The 16,654-nt window shown below is 49.4% G+C and overlaps 1 protein-coding gene across 4 annotated transcripts in view; it reads left to right on the plus strand.

Annotated features, from left to right (window-relative positions):
* The window catches only part of SAP30BP (SAP30 binding protein), a 37,649-nt gene that overhangs the window by 10,694 nt on the left and 10,301 nt on the right, over positions 1–16,654 (plus strand). For 3 of the 4 annotated variants that reach the window (XM_086688059.1, XM_025927590.2, XM_025927589.2), the window contains one exon: positions 12,879–12,921. In XM_086688059.1, the coding sequence (XP_086544185.1) occupies positions 12,879–12,921 (43 nt within the window). Of the gene's footprint in view, positions 1–12,149; positions 12,273–12,878; positions 12,922–16,654 lie in introns of all 4 variants that reach the window. The other variant, XM_025927588.2, reaches the window with a different exon arrangement.

Consider the following 16,654-nt stretch of genomic DNA (forward strand, 5'->3'; position numbering starts at 1 on the left):
ACCTCCTCAGTAAGCAACCCGACTCAGATCTGACTACTCAACAGAAGGTGGCACTGCTGTCCTAGAAAAAGTCAGAGCGGAAGTGGCAGACCTCTGTTCAGCTCTTTAATGCAGGGACAGGGGTGCCAGATGGCTTAAGTGTTTCCTCCATCTGTTTGCCCTTGGCATATGGGCTTCCTTTTCCCACTCTCCTTTGTCTGTGTTCTACCTCGGTTGCCCTGGAACGTTTTCCCTTGTTTATTTTTTTCCCCACTCCCACAGTTCCTGTGGATGAAGGTATTTCCACTGGCTTACTGTCTCTGACACACCCTTCCTTTGAAAACAAACACGGGCATTGATGACCTGGCACGGGAAAGCTGGAGCGGCCCGTTGCCAGCTAACTGGGAGGGCTGGCTTCGCTATGTGGGGTGGGAATGCCGGCCTCCCTGAGGTGTTGCAGTCCCAGCTTTGACCCAGGGAAGGAATCCTCTTGGCCCAAAGAGCAAACATCTGTCAAAACAAAATAGCCTCTCTGGGTCAAGAAGGTGGCATCGGGTGGGGGAGAAATGGTTCCGGCATTTTTTAAAAGATGTGCATGCATAATCCTAGTTAAGAAAAAACATTTTTAAGATTCTTGGACCCCGAAATTAGTGCAGAAATGTGAGTTCACACCTTCGAGCCAGGCTAGTGGACTTGGACCCAGAAGACCTGGGTCGAGCACAGGCTTGGCTTCCCTCCAGCTGTGGGACCACAGGCACATAGCTTCAGCTGCCCTCGGCTCATCTCTGATGCCCGCTTTACCAGGTGATGTGATAGCTACAAGAAAGGGTGCATAAGGCCGTGTTTTTCACAATCTAAAATGCAGTTGTTGGCACTCCTTGGCCTTTTAGGCAAAACTGAGTCGGGTCAGATGTCCTCATCCTGTATGTCAGAAGTTGCCACATTTTCTCAGTTCGTAGCACCCTTGGCGTCTGAGGAATTTTTCACAGAACTCCTAGGCCAGGGGTGCCCCGCGGCTCAGTCAGTGGAGCATGTGATTCTTGATCTCCGGTTTATGAGTTCAAGCCCCATGTTGGGTGTAGAGATTACTTATAAATAAATCTTAAAAAAAAAAAAAAAACGAATGAATTCATAGGCCAAAAGAAATACCTAACAATTAGCTCTAAAGAATCAACACGACAATCCTCAGAATTTGATAGCCACTTGAAAAAATACACATGAATTTGTGTGGTATCTGATAGATGTTGAGTAATGCTGTGTTTTCCTTGAAATTTCATGTTGTGTGCACCTTTGTGAATTTGCTGTAGCTCCCTGGGGGTGCCTTGATGGCAGTTTAGGGACTGTGTTGGTAGATCGTCTCTGAGTTCCAGAGCAGAGGGACTTGATGAGTCCTCACTTACCCTCCCCAGAGACCTTGGCTCGGCCAAGTAAGTGGGTCTCACCTTTGGTGACTGTACATAACACACTTGAATTCCTTTAAGAAGGTCAAGTGTCTCAGTCGCCAAGTGTTATTAACTGGCTTGCAGTCTAGAGGAAGGATCTGCTTTGGGGTAGAGCTGACTCCGTAATCTCCTGCTGCTTCTCTTCTCCAGCCTCTCCCCCTACCCAGCATTGTTACTGATCTTTGCAAGTTTCAGAATGCTACGCCTGCGGACTGAAAACTGCCCAGGGAGCTTGTTTCCGACGAATTCATTACAGACCACTGATGTTTTTCGGAGAACTTTCAGGAGCCTGCCGGCAGTTGCACGTGGGCAGCACTTCCGGTTGAAACCCTCGATTCTCTGTATCAACCATGTAAGGAAAGAGGCTCTGGAACATGTGCCAGCTTCTTCAGGACTGCCGCAGCACACGTTTTCCCCTTTGGGCTTTGAGCGTGTTCACTCAACCTCCAGGACTTTGAAATCAGAGAGGGAGATGCTCAGGCTTTTCATAAGCAAGCAGCATAGGGTTCTGTTCATCATGAAGGACACCCAGAGGGGCGGGTTGTATGGTGTGGTAAAGGATCCACGAGTCCCTTTGTAGCCTTCACGCGTGGGTCATCGTGTGCCTTTGCTGGGTGAGCTCTGGGAGAACCCACACTTGTGGAATGGCCTACTGAGAATTATTTTTCATGATGGTACACCGAAGGTTATCTGTTAGAGCATAAACTTGGGCTTTTTCTTAGAGTTCTTTGACTTGGAAAGAATTGCATGGTCCTGTTTTTCTGGTGGTTACCTTATCAGGGGTTTGTTTTGATTTTATTGTCAAATTATTATCATAGCAAGAATTGAAAATTTTGAAAAAAATATCATCTAATTCCACAGTCCTCTAACAGGTGTCCCATTTTCCTTCTTCCATCTTTTTGTTTGTCCGTATGATAGCGTACATATGTTTCTATCTGAATATTAAATGTTTTCTGTGTTGTTACAGTCTGAGCAATTATAATAGCACGACATAACTGAAAAATTAAAAGCTAAACACTTAGGGGTGCCTGCGTGGCTCAGGTGGTTGAGCGTCCAGCTCACAGTTCAGCTCAGGTCATGATCTCATGGTTCCATGGGTTCGAGCCCTATGTCAGGCTCTGTGCTGACAGCTTGGAGCTTGCTTGAGATTCTCTCTTCCTCTCTGTCTCTGCCTCTCCCCTACTTGTGCTGTCTCTGTCTCTCCCAAATACATACGTACGTACATACATACATAAATACTTTGAAAATTAAAAAAAAAAACTAAACACTTAAAGGGTCACCTAGATGGCTCAATCAGTTAAGCTGCCGACTTTTAGCTCAGGTCATGATCTCACAGTCAGTTTGTAAGTTTGAGCCCCCATGGGGCTATGTGCTCACAGCATGGAGCTAGCTTCAGATCTTCTGTCTCCCTCTCTCTGCCCCTCCCCTGCTCATGTGCGCATGTTTTCTCTCTCAAAAATAAATATTTTTTAAAAAACCTTTTTCAAAAAAGCTAACCACTTAAAAATTGTGTGGGATGTGAGTTATATCTCAGTGAAACTGCTAAAAGAAAAAGGTTTTTGTTTTTTTGTAATTTTCTAAATACCTTTAAACGGGAATAGTAAGGAAAGGTTGCAATCCACCAACTTTTTTTCTAGAAGTGAGACCAGTCATTAAAACACTCTTTTTTTTTTTGTAAGCTTATTTACTTCTGAGAGGGAGAGCAAGAGAGAGACAGAGTGTGAGTGGGTGAGGGGCAGAGAGAGAATCCGAAGCAGGCTCCATTCTCTGAGCTGTTAGCACAGAGCCCGATGCAGGGCTCGAACTCAAGAACCACGAGATCATGATCTGAGCCAAAGTCAGTAGCTTAACCGACTGAGCCACCCAGGCACCCCTACACTTTTTTTTTTTTTTTTTATGTTTACTTATTTATTTTGAGAGAGCACGAGCAGGGGAGGAGCAGAGAGGATCCCAAGCAGGCCCCACGCGGAGCCTGACATAGGGCTTGATTTCACGACTGAGATCACAACCCGATCCAATATCAAAAGTTGGACATTCAACTGACTGAGCCACCCAGGCACCCCATCAGCACACTTTTTCACGTCAATTCCCGTGGAGCTAGATAGAATAAAACCAGAGTTAGTACATTACAGTAGCAATAAAAGTACTTGTAGCTACTATCGAATAAAATACCATGTAAGCGGTGTCTTTCCAGTTAGACTCTGGTGGACGGAATACATGCCGTGCTCTTTACGTGGGTCAGAAGGAATAATGAGTTCCCATTACAGTCATCACGATTGTTCACCCGGTACGGGATGAGGGCTTAGTGGTAGTCAGGATTTGGTAACATTCCTTCTGTCAGCACCCAGGAAGTCCCTAGGCTAAGGACAAGGGTGGTGGCACCCACTTGGTTGTATGATTAAGTTTTCAGGACCAGTTGTTCCATTCAGATCAACTCAGACATTACTCACTGGAGCAGTAGGGCCTCTGAAGCTGTTGGCCCTGATCGTTATAGTTAAAAGGTAATAACTTCTGGCTGTCTTCCCCTTAAGTTGAGAGCTTAACACTTCGTTTGCCCTGTGACCTGCTACAGAGTCATCCCTGAAGAGGTATTTTTCCTTCTTGGTCTTTGATGTTGGCTTCCCCGGTGGTTGAACCAGAGGCTTCCTAGAAACTGTCATTATCTGCCGCCTCTTAGTCGAGAAGGAGATCAGAAGTTGGGAAGCAGTTATGACTAGGCTTTAGAGTCAGACAGACTTGGGTTTGGGTCCCAGCATTGCCACTTCCTGGGCAAGAAGCTGCTTTGTTGTGCTTTGCCTCGGTTTAGTCATCTGTAAGATGGGAATAATAACATCTGCCTCGTGAGGTTACTGGGAGATTTGGATAACGTATGTTAGTTTTTAGTGAATTCTGTTGTTTAAGGTGTGTGAGCGAGAATGTGTACTTGGTCCCTCCATCTTGGTTTTGTTATCCTACCTTCTCCTGTGTGCTGCCTCCCATATGTACCCCATAATGCTTTTGAGTGCTGATTAGAAAAAAATGTTACAGCATGACTCACCCAGGACCAGAGAAGGAAATGGTCCTTGACCATTGCTGGATTGGGAGCCATCCACTCTTCTTGCTGGAAGTTGTAATGTGACCTTTGAACTGCTGAGAATGCTCAAGCCTTCTTAACATTTCACGTTTCCTCGTTCTCATCCCGATGAATGGCCAAATGGCCTTCTTTAATCAAGCTAGGGTCGCCCTTGCACAGGTGGGAGACAACAGAATTTCCATGCTGAGGAGAACACCCCCCAGTACACGCTCCCAGCCGGGGTCTGTGGTTCTAAGTGGTGACCTGATACAAGAAGCAGACACGACTGAGGTTGGGAGAGGAGGAGGGTGCACGCTATGGAAGTAGCTCTTTTGTTGTCCAGACTGAAAGAATTCCAGGCTAGGTCGTGTCGAGCTGCCTTCCAAAGAAGGCCTGGCTGGGGCGCCTGGGTGGCGCAGTCGGTTAAGCGTCCGGCTTCAGCCAGGTCACGATCTCGCGGTCTGTGGGTTCGAGCCCCGCGTCAGGCTCTGGGCTGATGGCTCAGAGCCTGGAGCCTGTTTCCGATTCTATGTCTCCCTCTCTCTCTACCCCTCCCCCATTCATGCTCTGTCTCTCTCTGTCCCAAAAATAAATAAACGTTGAAAGAAAAAAAAAATTCAAAGAAGGCCTGGCTGCATCTTAAGCTGAACACTGCTGGTAGAAAGGGAATCGCTGCAAGTGATCTCCGGCAGAGGGGAACGGCCATTAGTCTCCCTCTGCCCTCCCCTCTCGGCTCCACCGAACTGCCAGCAGGGCCCTCTTGACTGCACTCGCTCCTAGTCACCTGAGGATTAGACTCCCAGCAGCCTCACCCCGCTCCTTGTGGTTCTGCAGCCGGGGCCTGCGCATGCCCGGTCGGCCCGCCTTCGGCCATGCAAGCCCCAACATCGTTCTCCCCTTCGGGCCCACATGCCATGGATTACTAACCAAGGTGTGGCTGGGTGCCTCCTTCCCTAGTCAAGATTTATCTTTTTGAAAAATTCTCTGATGCAGAAAGCAAGCTGCCCGCCCTTCGGGATCCAGCACTTCCCACCTTCCTTCTGTTTTCTGATCCTTGTCTCCTGAAATACTGCTGTGCAATTTCTGGGTTCAGTGTTCAGTAGAATTTTGCTCATTTGCATTCCTAACTTTGGAGTTAGGTACATTTTTTCTAAGCAGTGCCTGAAAGATACTGGCTTTCCTTTTAGCCCCGTAGATGGTTCATTCCTGTTCCTGCCAGTGTGTGGATGGAGACCAGTTTGCATTTCTAATCTCCTGGCTTTCTGATATCTCAGTAACTTTTGCCTTATATCTTAATCTCACACCTCAGTTTGGTGGCTGACCTCTCAAGCAGGATAGTGCCGTTGTGATTTGGTGGCCGTGTTATGTGTCACAAAGACTTCACTTTTCTGTCCCCAGTCTCACAAAGCTGTTTCCCTTTGTCTTGGCTGGCTCCAAGTCCTCCCACCCCTGCCCCCAGATAACAACCTGAAGCACAGAGACACTGTTTTTGTGGAAAACCTTTCAGAAAAAAGTGCACCCTGGCCCACCACTGAAGGCTTAATTCAAAGTCTTGATGTGAGGTCACCTCTGTACCTAAGCACAAGCCTACCCAGACACCCTAGGTGTTAAGAGAGGAATGGAATGGCCCTCTCTGAACATCTTCTGCAACTTTCAACAAACCCAGAATCTTCACGTCTTGACTCAAATGTGAGATTACACTTGGGATAGTCAGATAACAAAGGCTCCCCTTTGGAGATGGCTGCTGGCCAGAGCCTTACGTTGACATCGAAGTCTGGTTGGTTCCACGTGGCAGAGCATCGCACCACACAGCAGTGTCGGCTTTGTTGAGCTCGATGTTTCAGAAGAAACCGTTCCCTCTTCAGTCTACGAGGCCAGTTCTAGGGCTGGCTTCATTTGTCTGAGCGGGTGCCTCTTTCACCCTTTCCTGTAGAAACCTCTGCTTGGGGAACTGAGTCTTTCCCATCGGTGAGCTGGGGGTGAAGGTGAGTCTGTTGGACCCAAAGTGACCCCACCAACTTGCGCCCATTTTTCTGATAAATTGAGTGTCTCCATCCCCACGTAGGCAGTGTGCCGTGGCAGTGACCCAGTCCTGGCCAACAGGATACACCTAAAGGAAACGTGCTGGCGACCGGCTTTCTCGAAGGCTCTCCTGTGTGGGGTGGGGGGTAAAACAGGGCACGAACGCTGGACATCCGTGCCATGGAGGGCTATCTCCTTGCAGCGTGGGGCTCGGTGACTTCTGCTGAGCCTGGGGATTACTGACAGCCCTCAGCACGCCCCACCCTTGTCTGTCAAACCACAGTAACTTTTTTCCTGCAGCTTGGAGGTGTTTTGACAAAAGTTCCAGCGTTGCTGCTTTCTCGGCACCTGAGCTGACTCCCACGCGTGTGTCAGTTTGATGCCGTCAGGGGGGCTTCCTGGGCCCACTAGTCATATCTGAAGCCGCAGCGTTGTCCACTCACACTTCATGGGGCTGTGGTGACAGTGAAGTGATGTTTCGTTGAAGTACTTAGCGGAACACCCAGGATTTCTCCCCAAGATCGGGTTGTGTTCACATCGTATCCCCAGTGTTTGGCCTGTTGCCTGGTACGTAATAAAGGCTCAATCGATTATTTGTGGAACAAATAAACGGACTAACTCTACAGTAATTCTGTCTTTTGTTTCAGGATTGGGAGCGACAAGCTAGATTTAAGGGTTTTTTAATTCAGTATTGATGCCCCCACCACCTTCTTCCTTCTGCCTGTCATCAGCCTTGTATCACACGTCTGGCCCCTTCTTAGTTCCTGTCCTGCTGCCTCCCTTTCCGACATTGAGTTGCACGTTGGAGCTGACTGGGGCCTAACTGGAGTCTAGGGGGACAGCACTGCAGATGAAGGTGACTGTGAAACACCTAACCTGGGCTGAAAAATGGACCACTGGCCACTTAGAAAGGAGAGTATGTCTTTGTACATGTGTGTGTGTGCGCACGCGCGCACACGCACGTTTCATCAGTGTTTGAGCACCTGTTGTGGGCAGGGCACTAACCTGCAGGTGCTAGGGACACAGTGATAACTAAGACAGAGTAAGAGCCCAGAATAGAGCAAGGTCCTCATTGGCCCGGTGCGGGTGGGGCAGATAAAGGCTTCCTTGAGCCGAGGACTGAGGTCTGAATAGGGCTTACTTTCAGCAACAGTGGGGAGGAGGTGTTCCAGGGAGGGCCTTTACCTGGGCCCTGCTCCGGCTCTGTGCTAGGAGGAGAAGGAGGCTGAAAGGGCCTGTTGGGAGTCTCCCAGGGCCTCAGGCCACATAAAGAAACTTTTTTTTTTTTTAAGTTTTATTTATTCTGAGACAGAGAGAGGCAGAGAAAGAGAAGGAGGGAGAGAGGTTCCCAAGCAGGCTCTGCACTCTCAGTGCAGAGCCTGACACGGGGCTCGAACTCGTGAACCATGAGATCATGACCTAACCTGAAATTAAGAGTCAGACTTAACTGACTGAACCACCCAGGCGCCCCAGTGAGGAGTCATTTTTAAGTGAGATCTCACTAAGACTTAATAACTACTTGGGAAGTGCCAGGTCTGAGAGAAGAGAAGATTTAGAAGGCGTTGTTTTATTAATCTGTCTCCCCAGCTGCCACCTGCTTTTAAGATGTAGGATTACAGGGGCGCCTGGGTGGCGTAGTCGGTTAAGCGTCCGACTTCAGCCAGGTCACGATCTCGCGGTCCGTGAGTTCGAGCCCCGCGTCAGGCTCTGGGCTGATGGCTCGGAGCCTGGAGCCTGTTTCCGATTCTGTGTCTCCCTCTCTCTCTGCCCCTCCCCCGTTCATGCTCTGTGTCTCTCTCTGTCCCAAAAATAAATAAACGTTGAAAAAAAAAAAAAAAGATGTAGGATTACATCATCTATCAGAAAATGTAGTCCGTAGCGTTCTTCCCCCAGCAGCACGGAGAGACTGCCCTCTGCCCTCTGTTCAGAGTACTTCCTCTGTGCCTGATGCTTCCAAAGCTGGGGCAAAAAAAGCAACATTTAGATTTGGCAGAATCCAGCTGCTGGAGGCCGCGTTGCTTTGTCTCCAGTTGGACGCTGGACCTTTGAGCGTGCTTTGTGGGGCTGGCTCGGGAAGGATTGACGAAGTGTTGTTGGCTGTAAATAAACCTTCATTCTCTCTACCAGGATCTGGTACTTCTCTGCTGAGCAAATCCTCCCAGCTCAAATGGCAGCTTATCCCGTGTCATGGAGCCATATTGTTTCTACTTCCTTCCTCTGCTCCAGTCATAGTTTCTGGATGGCTGGACTTTTTTGTATTCTCTGCAGGGGAACCACATTCCAGACTCTACAGTCCCTGAGAACGAGGCCCCTGTTGTGGCTGCTGCGTTCTTACAGGTCTCAGACATAATTGATTAAGGAACCAAAATTGGCAGGTTCAGATCATTGTTCTTCGGGGCCATCCCTGGCCCGTCAAGGCCACTTCATGTCCTGCGCCCTAGTGAGGCTTTAGGCTCAGGTGAAGCCTGGGGAGGCTGGATGGGTGTGGACAGTCGGGAGGTGAGGCCTTGCCTCAGCATTTGTTTCTTTGACCAGCTCAGCCTTCCTTTCGTGCCTTTCCCGTGGTCTCACTTGGCTTCTTCAGAAGCTATGCGTTTTGTTTCATTTTTCTTTTTGTCTTAATTGGACTTGAACTGGAGCGCTGAAGTGTTTACCTGGCCTTTTTTCCCAGGAGCTGCTAGGTGAGATGCTTTGTTTTTGCCTGCCTAGTGAACTGGGGGGAAACCTCTCAGCCTGCTGAGTCTGGGGGCCAAGCTCTCCTGTATACAGGTCTGTCCAGGTCTCTGGGCTGTGGGTTCCATGCCTCCCAGCTGACTCAGACTACAGTCTGGTGCATAGATCTGGCTGAGTTCATGACTTAAACCAACTGGGAATATCCACCTGGAGGCCAGAGGGTTGGATTCATACAAGTCAAGACAGGCACCCCCTGTGCGTTCCAACACACCGCTTTGGGGCAAGAAAAGGAACAGTGGTTTCTTGTTGCTTTTTACTTATATCCTAACTGTTCCCTTCCTGCCTCCTTAAGGGCATAGTGAGAACCTATAGCCAATTTTTTAAAACTGCTGTCTTGAACGGCTGGCAGTTTAATAATGTGGACCTTCCATCTCTCTCCTTAGCTCTGTCTTAAATGCTTCATCAAATGGTTTTCTTGGCTGGCTGCCAGGGTAACTAGCATGGGTGTTTGGTTCGTTTTGTACTGAATTCCTGGTATCTGAGGCATGTCTGGTAGGAGGGTGCCTCTCTGGGTCTTCATCTCAAGTGTGGACCACCCTCTGCCCTCAGTCCTGTCTTCCCCTGAGGCTGCTTTGATTGGATGAAACTTGCTTCAATGGACAGTTGAACGTAAATGGTCCTGAAATTTATGCGTCTTTGGGGTATTTGACAGCCATCCTCCGTGGTCTCACCAGACACCCCAACTCTCCTTCCTTGCTGACCTTCCTTCAGCATTGTTTGAAGTCCTGGAATCATCCCCCTTTGAAGAACCCGTGAGACTGTGGCTCCAGGCCCTTTATTGTGGAACTTAATCAAGCCTCCTTATGCTCAGGGCAGGATGTGGGGTTAAACTGCTTTAGGATCCAGAAGAACCTGGCTTGTTGGCTTTCTTCTTTGGGGGCACCTTTGCACAGTGACACGTGTCCGGGAGCTCAGCAGGCTCACAACCCAGCTTATTTGTGTCTGAGGAAAGAAGAATTATATTCTAAAGCCTAACAAGATGTGGCCACCAGGAGGCACAGATTCCCGTGGTCTCATCGTCCAGGGCCTTAGGAGTCCCACCAATGTCTGTGACATGGAGGAGGGATCTGAACAACCAGTTTCCAAAGTCTTTCCAGGAGAACTTTGTGCAGAACTACATGGCTTCCAGTCTATGGTGGCTCGTTTATGTTGTCACTTTATAAACTTGATTCTCTTAAGGCCAGAGAATCTTGCACTTGAGTTAGATCGATGGTTCATAGGTTGGCACTTGGTTTGGAGGGATCATGGGGCTGAATTCCACTGCAGGGAGGGGGTTGTCCCTGGGGATGCTGAGTTTGGGATTGAGTAAGAGCCCATAGCTCCATGGGGCTCCAGGTACACTCTGGACACACCCCATCCGTGTATGTGTGTGCATGCGCACATGCGTGTTGTAACATTAAAAAAGCAAAAGACTAGACTAGTTAGCAAGTGGAAACCCACTATCAACTTTATTCCTTTTTGTATTTGTGTAAAATGATCGATTTGAGGAATGAGGAACTAAGCCAAAAAAGGAAAGTCTGAGAGATGAAGGGATACCTCCCCGCTGGTGACTTTGCTCCATCTTTGGTTTTCTCCCTGAGACCTGACTCAGCAGCCTCAGCTCAGCCAGGCAAGAACCTTGTGAAACGTGGGAATCCCCGTCCCTCCCATTGCTGGGGGCACAAGCTTTAGGAGGCCGCAGTGGCTGACAGCCTTTCACCCTGCCCAAGGAGCCTTCGGGTAAACAAGTATTTTCCTCTTACAAGAGACACTTCATGTTTGGTGACTAACTTCCTGTGCCTCTGGAGTAGCCCCGGTAGCATTCCCACGTGGATATCGTGGATATCGTGCCTCCTTCCTCGGGCCGGGCTGGCTGAGGGGCTGGCGCCCTGCCGTGCTTTGGGAAGGAGCCCCCAAGGAGCCTTTGAATAGTTAACGGTCAGTCCTTGGATGACCAGCCAACTGGCCACGGAGGGGAGGTAGGATGTACCCAATTGATATTTTCCCACAATTAGTACCCAGAAAGCTGTCCCCTAGAGGGAAAATTTAAGGACCTTTTACAGCCCCACGTTTTGTTGCTGCCACACTCTTTTAACATTGGTTCCTCCGGAGTCACTGCTACAAAGGGATTGTTGTGGGGCCCCTGGAGACGGGCACTCTCTGTAGAGCAGCTGATTGATGACCAACCTGAATTCGGCATGGCAGTCTTCCAGGCGGCCTCCCAACCCTTCTGTTCCCTAGCTCAGGCCTGCCTCCTCTTTGCCCACCTGACTGGCAGGGGGCGAGTAGCTGGAGGAGACAGGTTGCTAAGCAGCCTGGCCTGGACGCTATGCCTGTTTCGGTCGAATGAATAGCTGCAGTGTTCAGAAGAGCGAGGGGGTTTGGGCCTTTCCCAGAATCAGGAGAGACTTTTTGGGGAAGGGGGCTAAGAACTACCATTCTTAGCACAGAGCCATTGCATGGGAGGGCTTCTGGCATCTTCCTTTCTGAAATGTTAACTTGCTGTAACATTTCTTCCCGGAAGTGAAGTACCCAGAGCCCTGCTGCTGACTCCATGTGCCCATTTTGTTCCAGAGTCGTTACTGTCTTAGACACCTCCTCCCCCACCAACCAAAGAGAAAAGAAATGAGGTCCAATAGCTTCCCCCGAGCACAGTTTTTCTGCCACTGTGATCATTAGCATATCGTGCACTTGAGGCCCCTGATCCGAGCGTGTGTGAGGGGCCAGGTTTCCCCAGAGACAGGGAAGACAGGTATGTTGTTGCCGTTGGACATTTGGGGCAGTGGAATCAAGGGTCGGCCTTCCTCCCCACCCTGCCCAGGCTTGTTTCAGAGGCCTGGGCCTTCTCCAGGTTGATCAGGTTTAAATGAAGCACTTACTCTGAGCAGTGAAATACAGAGCAAGTCCAGCAAAACGTCTGATAAGAAACCTTTGCTCTTAAGTTTCTGCACTCGGCCAGCACTGAAGGACCTGTAGAAGTGGGCGTTGCAGGGCGGAAGTTTGCACTAAGGATCAGAGAATGCTTTTCTTTGGAGAGATACAAAGCCATTGTAAAGAGCCAAGAGGTGAGCCAAGAGAGAAGCTGCCTCCGTGCTAGGGCCCTTCTGGGGGCCTGGTTCAGTCGCTTGTTAAAGGCGCAGTACATGCCTGCTCCAGGGTTCCACAAGCTAGCCCGTTATGATAAAGTCTCTCTTTTTTCCTTAGACTGAAAGTAGGAAAAATCTCTTGGGAGCAGGTAGTCTTTTGTGCTTTAGTCTTGGGATTCTCATGTTACAAAGTTGCCACCTCTTGCTTCCTCAGTACTGGGTAGGGGTGGCAGTGTTCTGGGATGGCTGACCAGGCCCCAGGGGGGACAGCGGGCAGGGTCCAGGTGTACAGGTGACGAAGGCTGGCATTGGCTCTGCTTGGCATTGGGGGATATTGGTCCCCACTGGGGGCCGCGGAGGAGAGCCTGAAGCAGGCATCCAGAGCATCTTGGCTGCTCTGATAAAGGGGGATTAGGAGGTTCAGGGGTCCCAGAAGGCCGCCAAAGCATCGGCTCACTCTTAGGTTCTTTGTGTTGCTTTTACCTTTTCTCCTCCCTGAAAATCCTGAGTGGTTTCAGTGAAGAAAGTAACTGTGTGGGTCAGGAGGCCCGGGCTTACCTCCTTGTATTTATTTCTCTTCTGCAGGATAACCCAGAAGTAGAAAAGCGAGATCCTCAGGAATTAGTTGGTGAGTACCCCAGGGGGAGCCTCGGAGGCGGATTCCTGAGCCTTGCCCGGAGCAAACTGGCTTCCAGCCATGCAGGGCCTACCCCTGCATGGGGCTTCTCTCTGCTTCAGCCAAGGCAGCCGTTCTGCTGAGAGCCTGGTCTCTTCATGTGCTCTCTCAGGGCCTTTGACATTTCCTAAGATGTCTGAGTAAGACGCCCAGGGAACAATTCTTCTTTGAAAAGCATATTCATGGTGCATTTCACTGGGCTGTGGTCAGTTGCCAGTGTTTTCAAGATGGATTTAGGGCCCCTTTCAGCTGGGAGCTCGTTCCAGTTGTGCCCTAGGCTTGTCCTCTGTCCTTGTACGCCCCCTCCCCGCTTTGCTGGCATATTCATGTACTCAAAAAGCAAATATGTGGCCTCTGCTGGCACTTTGCTCTGTCCCCAGCAGGGAACATGCCTCGTAGCCCCAGAGTCCAAGACCCTTTTGGCTTGTGGGGCAGGGCAGTTTTGTTTCCGAAAAGTGGCATCCCAGTCCCTATGCTAACTCTGGTCTCTTAATCCTTTTTTATTATTTTTTTTTTTTAATTTTTTTTTTCAACGTTTATTTATTTTTGGGACAGAGAGAGACAGAGCATGAACGGGGGAGGGGCAGAGAGAGAGGGAGACACAGAATCGGAAACAGGCTCCAGGCTCTGAGCCGTCAGCCCAGAGCCCGACGCGGGGCTCGAACTCACGGACCGCGAGATCGTGACCTGGCTGAAGTCGGACGCCCAACTGACTGCGCCACCCAGGCGCCCCTCTTAATCCTTTTTTAGAAAGTACCTCGACTCTCAGTTTGGTCACGGACTTTGTAACAGCTCTGCCAAAGCCTGTGCAAACGTCATGGAGAGGGCGACCCTCCCTCCGTGTGGTTAACTGTGACCATCTCTCCCTGCCTGCTCTTTTAATCTTCACAAAGCAGGGGTTCTGCTTCAAAGGCAGCCTACGGAACCTTCCCCTGTGCTTCCAGATGGAGGCTTTGTGGCCTGCAGGCCCTCGAGCCCATCCTTTTTTTGGACAGGATCCTCTCACGGGATATGGGAGGTGGAAACCTGTCCTGTGTTCCTAACTAAAAGGATGAAAATTACCCCATTACATTTGTTCTCTGAGCAAGGATTGGGTAGGAAGGAACCCTCAATAAGCAGCCTCAACCCTCAGCAGGATTCTGCCTTTAGCGCTGAGTGTTGTGTGTGATGAACACAGTAGGAGTCTTTCAAATCCTATAAAACCCAGAATTTTCCTAGACCTCAGAGTTCACTGCTTAGAAAATGGCCGTGTAGGGGACGTGCCAGCTGGCTTTGCAAACAGAGGAAGCAGAGCACAGTCTCCTCCCAGTGGGTAATGCACAGGGGCATGTATGGATCGGAGCCTCAGTCTCCTGTTCCTTCCTGGCCTCACCAGTCCCTGCTGTAAACTACCAAGAAATGGGGGCTAGGGGTCTGTGAGGTCAGAGCAGCCGGGAGCCCGATGCAGCAGTGAGCTCTGCCCACAGTGCTCGGCAATCAGTGGAACTGGGGGGCACATCAGCACCTCCGCCCCAACTTCCACCTTTTCTCTCCTTGCCGTTTTGTGAAAATAGTTTTGTTGAGGTGTAGCTTACATAGGGTGAGGTTTGCCAATTTTTAGGGTGCCATTTGATCAACTTTGACAGATGCATGTAGTCACCTATAAACTATCAACTCTAACACCTATAAACTGTAAAACACTTCTGTACAGGGGTGCCTGGGCAGCTCAGTCTGTTGAGCATCCAACTTTGACTCAGGCCGTGATCTTGCTGTTTGGGTTCAAGCCCCACATTGGGCTCTGTGCTGACAGCTCAAAGCCTGGAGCCTGCTTCAGATTCTGTGTCTCCCTCTCTTCTCTGCCCCTCCCCCATGTGCGTGCTCGCTCATGCGCGCTCTCTCTCTCTCAAAAATAAACATTAAGGGGCGCCTGGGTGTCTCAGTCGGTTAAGCGTCCGACTTCGGCTCAGGTCATGATCTCACAGTTTGTGAGTTCGAGCCCCGTGTCGGGCTCTGTGCTGACAGCTCAGAGCCTGAAGCTTCCTTCAGCTTCTGTGCCTCCCTCTCTCTCTGCCCCTCCCCTGCTCATGCTCTGTCTCTCTCTGTCTCAAAAATAAATAAACATTTAAAAAAAAAATAAACATTAAAAGAATTTTTTAAGATCCACCTCTTTGTAAAGTTTTTTTTTTTTTTTTAATATTTGTTTTTGAGAGAGAAGAGTGCATGAGAGCAAGGGAGGGGCAGAGAGAGAGAAGGACAGAGGATCTGAAGCAGCTCTGCACTGACAGCAGAGAGCCCAATGTGGGGCTCGAACCCATGAACTATAAGATCATGACCTAAACTGAAGTCGGACTCTTAACCAACTGAGCCACCCAGAAGCCCCATGAAACACTTCTGTCGCTCCAGGGACACCTGGCTGGATTGGTCAGTGGAGCGTATGACCCTTGATCTCCGAGTCATGACTTCAAGTCCCACACTGGGCCTAGAGCTTACTTAAAAATTCATTGATTAATTACTGTTTAAAACACTTAATTTCCTTCGCTCCAAAATGTTCCTTATACCTCTCCTCACAGACGATTTCCTCCCTGGGCCTCTGGCAAGCAGTGTTGTACCTTCTTCACTACAGTTTTGCTTTTTTAGAATTTCATAAAGATCAGGATTTCTCAGCCTTAGCACTATTGACCTTTTGGACCGGATAATTCCTTGTTGTGGGGGCCTGGCCGGTGTTTTCGCATCCTCAGCCTTCTGGATGCCAGTGGCACTCCCCTCCCTCTGCCACATGTGCCAAGGAAAAACGTTTCTAGACATTGCCTAATGTCCCCTTGGGGATTGGGGGGAACGTAATTGCCCCCAGTTGAGAACCACTGACAGAAATGACAGTGCCATCTTATTTTTTGTCTGGCTTCCTTCGCTTCCCATATGGTTTTGAGATCCTTCTGTGTGATTGAGCGTATCCGTAATTTCGTTTTATTGCTAAATACGTTATTTTATTGTAGGATTACCGCCACAATTTAATCTGTGCACCACAGTAGGTATTGGAGCCTCGTAGTCTTGTTTGCTCCTACTGTTTCTCACTCAGGAGGTGGTACTTGAGGTCCGCCTGAACTCAGCTCCTTTTGTTAATAAGATACCTCTGGAGATAGGTCTCTCGGGTTGCTCCCCTGATATGGGAAGCATTTTCCTATATGTAGGTGGCTCCAGGTTTTGTTTTCTTTTTTGCAATTAAAAACAAATTTTTATGTGTTTTATTTTCTATTTGAGAGAGACAGAGCACGAGCAGGGAAGGGGCAGAGAGACAGAGACAGAATCCGAAGCAGGCTCCAGGCTCCGAGCTGGTGAGCACAGAGTTCTATGCAGGGCTCGAACTCAAGAGCAGTGAGATCATGACCTGAGCCGAAGTCAGACGCTTACTTAACTGACTGAGGCACCCAGGCACCCCTTTATTTCTTTTATTATTATTATTTTTTAAGTGTATTTATCTATTTTGAGAGAGACAGTGAGCAGGGGAGGGACAGAGAGAGGGAGAGAGAATCCCAAGCAAGCTGTGTGCCATCAGCCCAGAGCCCGATGCAGGGCTCAAACTCACGAACCGTGAGATCATGACCTCAGCCGAAACCAAGAGTCGGACACTTAACTGACTGAACCACCAAGGGGCCCCTAGGTGGCCCCCGTTTAATGGAGCAAATGAAAGCAGAGCAGCTGACCCGGG

Source organism: Puma concolor, chromosome E1 (genome assembly GCF_028749965.1).
Source record: "Puma concolor isolate L17-30 chromosome E1, mPumCon1.1.hap2, whole genome shotgun sequence".
NCBI classification, from domain to species: Eukaryota; Metazoa; Chordata; class Mammalia; order Carnivora; family Felidae; genus Puma; species Puma concolor.